General features: G+C 43.5%; 1 protein-coding gene and 1 long non-coding RNA gene across 3 annotated transcripts in view; one reads left to right on the plus strand and one right to left on the minus strand.

Moving 5' to 3' along the window:
• Positions 1-3,112: 3,112 nt before the first annotated feature.
• Positions 3,113-3,732, minus strand: ramac (RNA guanine-7 methyltransferase activating subunit). Of its 2 annotated transcripts, XR_001641635.1 has the most exons (3): positions 3,648-3,732; positions 3,398-3,580; positions 3,113-3,318 (listed from the first exon to the last, which is right to left on the minus strand). XR_001641635.1 is itself a non-coding variant. In XM_016571460.1 (2 exons), exons 1-2 carry the CDS (start codon positions 3,547-3,549, stop codon positions 3,213-3,215), a joined length of 258 nt encoding a protein of 85 aa, XP_016426946.1. In that variant the 5' UTR covers positions 3,550-3,641; the 3' UTR covers positions 3,113-3,212. The 2 variants fall into 2 exon arrangements, 1 of the variants encoding a protein (XP_016426946.1); XM_016571460.1 differs by lacking the exon at positions 3,648-3,732 and having other exon boundaries at positions 3,398-3,641.
• A 462-nt stretch (positions 3,733-4,194) lies between these two features.
• LOC107754860 (uncharacterized) overlaps positions 4,195-7,183 on the plus strand; it is a 13,302-nt gene continuing 10,313 nt past the window's right edge. The window contains exon 1 of the long non-coding RNA XR_001641638.1: positions 4,195-4,527. This is a non-coding gene — a long non-coding RNA (uncharacterized LOC107754860). The remainder of the gene's footprint in view (positions 4,528-7,183) is intronic.

Below are 7,183 nucleotides of genomic sequence, written 5' to 3' on the forward strand. Positions count from 1 at the left end.
GCTCAGTTGTGCTAAAATGTCATTCTTCTGATGGCTTGCAAACTCACACATTATTATCTGGTTCAGTCAAACACACACACACACTCTCACTCACACACTCACACACACACACAGACACACACACTCTGTTAAACAACTCGGCCATCTTTCATGCTTTTATCAGAGAAATAAAGAGTGGAAACTGTAGAATCCGTATGAAGTATCGTGCACAGAGTTGCGTGCTGTAACTCCATATTATCTCTGTACATTTGATTTGGGTGTAGATTCTAGGAGCTCTGTACTATTATCCCGATGCTAGAGGTACTGCTCATCTTTTTAAGACGTGAAATATCCGTTCGTGTGTCGGTGGGTTGGTTGTTTTCTAACCTTTCTAGTGGCATGCTGGCTTCTGTTTCCATTCCGTAGCTCTGTTTCGTCAGACGGCGCCGATCCTGTCTTCTTCCTGACAGAAAACGTGCCCTTGATTTGTTACATTTTTATTTCTTATCTTTGTTTATATAAAGAATATATTCTATTTATTTTTGATGATCGTAGATGGCACATCTGTGGTAAATTCGCACTCTCCAATCTGGTTTTCACTTCGTTTGAATTTTTATTGCCCTCATAGATGTTGCATTTTCAAGGTTTGTAGCTACATGTAAACTGTTTTTCCTGTTTATTAACAAGAATTTTACAGAATAAACTCATTGGAATGCAAAGGGTTTCTGTTGTTTTCTGTTCTCTCTGCTGTGTCTTTATATAGTGCTCAGGAGAACAATCTCGTTCTTTCGGGCTCCTACAGTGTTCGTTAGTTCTTGTCATCTTATTAGTGGCGTCTCAGTGTGAATCATGGCATATTTGTGTCTCTGTATCAAACTCGTTAATGTCACCATCAGACCAGAGTTGTTTCTCCTCATATGTTCTGAAGTGTGTGCTTGATTGAATCCTAATCAAGAGTCCAGTGGCTCCATTTTTCCTCAAGCAATCATCAGATCCTCACCGAATGTGGCTTATGTCATCTTCAGACTAAAGTGGCCAAAGGTTGTTTTGATATATCGAATCATTCTTATTTAACGCATCAGAATAAATTTTTGCCTGGTATCTTCTGAACTGTTTAGCCTAAAATAATGAGACTGGTCTTTTATGTTTTTTGGGCAGAGTTGATCGTTACCCAGTGCTTCTGGGTCATTTTGCACATTACTAGTTGTTTTCTGTAAAAAGGGTTTTACACATGAGTTGATAGATCAAGATGAAGCTGGATTATGTGTCATTGGCATACCTCTAGGTATGTATGTAATGTGTGTATATATAGATATGCACAAAATATGTTTTTATATGTTTTTGAGAGTCAGCCATATTGCCTGTCCACCGGTTTGAATATCATTGCAAGCATACTCAGTCAAGCTCTTCAGATATTCACCAGATTAGGCTCAGATCATCATCAGACCATGATGGCAAAAAGTTATTTAATTCTTTTTGATATATCAAACTATTCTTGATTGTGGCTTTTCCTACAGATTTGCTACTGTTGTTCGTGACTATCATTGCAGGTACGTTAACATTTATTATTGAAGGCAGGATGAAACGAATAAATATAAATACTAGACTGTATCAAAACAAAAGTCTAAAAAGCCCTTGTTTCTAGAGCATGTTAACACGAGTATGTTCATTCATCAGCAGTGGATCGCTAGGAACTCCGGGCCCCTTGCACTGATTTTGCTATGGGGCCCCCATGTAGTAAATGTTCCCATGTGGAGCCCAGATGAACTCAATCATGCTATTAGTAGTAGTAGTAGTAGTAGTAGTATTCAGCATTAGGGGCATATATATATATATATATGGTGTGTGTATTTCATCCTCCTGTTCATCTCGAAGTGATGTGAGAAACCTGACAGAAAGTTCATGATTAACTGAAGTGATTCACGAGTCTGAAAAACAATCACACCATCTTTTTTGTTCTGCAGTTGATCAGAGGATGAAGTTGATCCACTGTCTGATCATCTTTAATATTCTCAGGAGAACTTGAAGTGTGAAAAGCTTGCATCTGATCTGATGCAGTGAAGCATTTGAGTTCTCTGCAATGAACAGCAGACCAGACGGAGCTCAGTGGTGATTCACTAGCTGCAGTCCTAGACCATAGAAGTGTAAAGAGAGCAGATGAGTTTGTGTTATTCTGCATTATTTTATACAGTATTGAATGTATGTAGAACAGTATTACTTAAATAAAATAGCAGTCGTGTTGGTAAAGTCAATAAAAGGCCAAAAAGCACACGTGATTTTAATCTGAAATCATTTGATTTTGTCACACACACATTTACACAAAACCACAGTCTCTTCTCATTCTTCTTGTAGTATTTATTGTATGTAACGTCTGTGAGACTGTAGATGTTTGATTCTTCTGTGCTTCTGCTTTTCCTTCCAGTTGACTGTATTTGTGTGACGAGCTGCCGAGCATCCTGCCTTCAACTATTGAAAGAATGACATTAAAACATATGGATACATATAAACATATATATGATATAGTAAAGGTTATATAACAAGATTATTTCTGTATTTATTTAACTAATAAACTGAATACAACTTCTTCTACAGTCGTGTATTGGTTGGTTTGGTGTGAGTTAGCCATATATTTACTGGATATTAGTTTCTTGGCTGTGCCTCAGGAGTTGGCAGGCTGCTATAAATCTTGCAGCTATATTTGCACACTTAGATTTTTCACCAAGAATGAAGGTGATTTTTTCAGTTGGGGTGCAATTATTAAATTGTGGAAATATTTTGTTTATTTTGGGGTAATAGTGGTCTCTGATGGTTAGGTATTTGGGGCATTCTGTGAGGAAGTGCAGCTCTGTCTCTATCTCTCCCAGACTGCAGTGGGAGCAGAGTCTCTCCTCACGGGAGAGCCAGGTTTGTCTGCGCCGGCCCGTCTCTACAGACAGACTGTGCTCGCTGAGTCTGTACATCGTCAGTGTTTTCCTGAGCTTCACATCAGTCACTGTGCTCAGGTAGCTTGCCGTGGTGTACTCTCGATTTAGTGCCGAATAACATTCTAATTTGTGCTGGTTTTTGATGGTGTTTGTCCAACACTCACACTCTCACACACACACACACACACACTCACACACTGAGGGCAGGATATCATTTGAACTGTTTTATTTAGAAAGGGAAGTGTAATTCCACCAAGGAAAGGAATGATCAAACACATCGCACACTAGGTCAGACGCCGTCGCCGTGGGTTAGTAACGAGACCTCTGGCCGTGAGACTGAGAGCCGGAGTTCCGTTCATTGCGGCGGTCCGGGAAATGATGCCCGCGGGGCTCGTGCTGCCGCTGCTCCGGGAGTCTAACGGGAAACACGCGAATGCATTCAGCAGCAGCCACACATACATCTGTCTCAAACAGCGCTTGATCACTGCACTCACCGCCTGTCTCTGTCTCTGCGCCCGCGCGCCGCTCTCCAGTCCTCGAGCACGGGCGGCGGGTCTGGCTCGCGCTGCCGGTACCGCTGGAACTCCGCGTCCTCCGCCGAGAAACGCGACGCGAACTGCACGTCATAGTCAGTGGCGCAAGACATGGCGTTCGTAACAGAAACAGGTGCCTAGAGACTTTAGCAGACCGTTTCAGTATGACTGACAAACAACAGCGTTTAAACTGATTACGCTGAAATCTCACCTGCACAGAAGCCGAATACCAGCACGACACGTGACGTGCAACTCTGATTTCATTCCCTGACGGCTTCACCGAAGGTTCCGGCAGACTGAGTTCCCCTTCCGTTCACACGCTTCACAATCAACGCACCTTTTCTGATACACTTTATATCGCTCTGTGAGTTTCTTATTGCGATTTTTTTTAACGTTAATACCAAACGTATTTTGCTTGTCAAGTGTGTGTGTTTTTTACTGACCATCGGCTTTTGTTTAGGGCTGGTTTAATTAATAATGTAGAAGAGTTGGCTCAGTTGCAGTTCTGCAGCCGCGGAACATTTGGATTTCTGCAGAAATGTGAGTACGGGAGAGTTAACTAGTGACTAGGAAACATAACTAACCAGTTTATCACTTTGTCCAGTTATCTAAGAGTGAATGTAAAGATCAAGCTGGATCAAAGCGACGACGCGTTGTTTCTGTGTGTGTGTGTGTGTGTGTGTGTTTCTCTCTGTGTGTGTGTCTGTGTGTGTGAGTGTGAGTGTGTGTGTGAGTGTGTGTGTTTCTCTGTGTGTGTGTGTGTGTGTGTGTTTGTGTGTGGGCTGATCCGCGGCGCGTCTGACTGTCGCTCAGTTTGTATTCATATTCATCCGCAGCGGACTGAACTCAACACTCCCACATTTATTGACGCGTCTCACCATTACAGCCTTTAAATATTAATACAGATCAACCAGCACGAGCTGAAAGTTAGTTTCTCGGCGGCGGAACCCGGAGCTGGAGTTCGGGAATATCACATTTCAGCTCGAGCGAAATATTCGGGGCTGGAACTGATGCGGGAGATTTTTGACTCTTACTGTAACTAAAGACGCTTCATAAACGCCACAGATCCGACAGAAAGGCAGCGAAATGGGGTAAGTACTCAACCGAGTCCCTTCTTATCCTCGCCTGTTCATCTGCTGTCATTTCGTCGAAAAAACTCGTGCAGATTTATTTCTGGATGAGAAATGACAGATCAAAGGTTGAAGGTTGGTTACATTTGTTGCGCGAGAGGCAGAATCGAATCCGATCAAGTTGACAGAAAACGCTTGTGAATTCGGCGCACGTCAATCGTTTGAATTATCTTTAAAAAGTGAATTAATTCGTCTTCTTGTCGCCTTAATTCACGCGCTTCGCATTCAGAATCTGCGCTCGGTGGCTTTACTTCATTTGCGGAATTGCGTGACGAGAAGTTGGGTTGTGTGCGGCTTGTGGGTTTAGGGTTTGAACAGCAGGTGATTTTTGGCTTGCGTTTGCGCGTGCATTCAGCAGAGAAACCTTCCCATGATCTGAGCGAAACATCTCTCGAGCTTTAGCAACCGCGTATCGAGACCAATATAATGAAAAGAGTGTGGGCTGATGACAGCTGAGGCGGCACCGGTGCTGTCGCGAGATTGAGAGAGAGAGAGAGTGTGTGTGTGTGTGTGTGTGAGAGAGAGAGAGAGAGTGTGTGTGTGTGTGTGTGAGAGAGAGAGAGAGAGTGAGTGTGTGTGTGTGTGTGTGTGAGAGAGAGAGAGGGAGACGGAGAGAATACATGGCAGCAGTGTGAAACCAGTCTGGATCTGCTGCTGGTTTCTTAAGAAGCTGTAGGACCAGTTTGTGCGGTCAGCTGAGTTTCTCCCACACAAGATCAAAACTGAAGTGTAATTATTGAATCATGAAGTGTGTTGCACTACAGTCTGTGTTTTCAACCACAATATCACAGTCTAAATTTATACAAGATCAGATCACATCAGACACTTTAAATCTGGATTTGTAAAGGTTCGCTCATTGTTCTAGGTTTTCCACACTGTGGGTGTTTAACAATGTGATGTTGATCGATTACGGCTCAGTTTTCTGCTGGAGGCTCTTTCAGTGACGAGAGTGTTATAGATTAACCTCGTTCTCCTCGTGGAATGCTCTCTCGCTGCTGTTTGGAGAGGTAGACGGTGATAAAGTGTTAGGATTAAACCCTAAACTGCTGTAGATGAGGAGTAGCTGGACGGGTTGAATGAGGTGTTGGACTGGAGTCTATTTAAACCCGTGTCCGAGAGAGGCCCGTCACAGCCGCTCAGCTCCAGTTACATGAATGGAACAAGTTTATTGATGCTGATCTGACACACTGTCAAGCTGCTGACTGTGTGTGTGTGTGTGAGCGCGTGTGTGTGTGTGTGTGGTCTGTCTGTCTGTCTGAGAGTGTGTGTGTTCAGGACACTGTAGACCCCACATATATAGTACTACTTAACGGCTGGTAAATGACGCTGGCTATCCGCTGGGGATTGAAGGCAGATGGTGTTGGTCTCAACCATCTGCTGCTGTCCTGGAGCCAAAGCCAATGACTTACAGCAGCAGCGCAGATCATGAACTCGCAGTAGTGCTGCCGTCGTGGCCTTAAAGACAGTGAAAGTTATTGTTGAGAGGCTAACACTCTGAGCTATTTATCCAAAAATGTGGTCAGACGGGTCGCCTTACTCCACAAATGTTCTGAATGCTTGTTAAAAGCAGATATTGGTGGAGTAAACCCCAGCTGTGATTGGGAGAAACAAATGACACAAATTATATTTAGTTTTTAAAGGAATTAAACATTGATAAAAATAATCATTCTGTCATCAGTGGGCTGCAGTGTTGTTAGAGTAAATTACAGAACAATCGCTTTAACCCTCATCGTACTGATTGACTTTGTCCAGTCTGATTGATCTGTGAAAATAACAGACAGATATTGATCAGGACTGTGTTTGTAAGGCCACTGTTGAAGGGACAGCAGAAGTGAATTCTGTTTGCACCATTGAATCATTATTTTCCTGTTTATCGCTGCCGAAATAACAGTTTAAAGCCTGAAGGATTCTGTATACGCATCCTCATATATCTGCATCCTCAAAATACCCGTTAAACAGGTGATACACAAGTTGTGTCAGCTAATATGAATAGCTAGCTGTTTTGTTGATTAGCAGCTCGAGCTGAGTTCAGTGTGTGATTGTGTGAGTTCATGGATCAGACGCTCGTCTGCTGGCCCTCGATATGAAGCAAACCGGTGTTGAGCGGCTGTTTGACGTCACGGCGAGTTTCTGTGTGAATGTGGTTCTGGTCGTTTGGTGAGTTCGTGTTGGAGCAGTTTGACCTGCTGATGGCACTGCAGGTCACAGCCCCGCCCACCCCACGGTCTGCTCCAATCGGAGCGCGCTGAGGTCAGAGGTCAGGTGTGCGCTGTGGGCGTGTGCAGGTAGAGCTGCATTCCTGCTGTGGCTCAGAGACTCGGGGAATGTTCTGAATGCTTTGGAGTGACGATGTGTGCATCACACGCGCGTCTCGTCATTGTCAGGCTATTATTTCAGATCTGGGGTCTCATTTATAAAACTCAACGTAGATTTCATCCTAAAAGTGTACGTATGCACAAAAGCTAGATTTTGCGTACACTCAAAAGTTTTCAGATTTATAAAAACATGCGTACGCCAGAACCTGTGCAAAAACCCCTTTATAAATCCCAGTCTCCACCCCGACTCCTCCCCGAAATCACCAAATATGGAGCTTACAACGCCTAGTTTTACTATGCAT

Source organism: Sinocyclocheilus rhinocerous, unplaced genomic scaffold (assembly GCF_001515625.1).
Source record: "Sinocyclocheilus rhinocerous isolate Xijiao unplaced genomic scaffold, SAMN03320098_v1.1 scaffold6041, whole genome shotgun sequence".
In the NCBI taxonomy this organism is placed as follows: Eukaryota; Metazoa; Chordata; class Actinopteri; order Cypriniformes; family Cyprinidae; genus Sinocyclocheilus; species Sinocyclocheilus rhinocerous.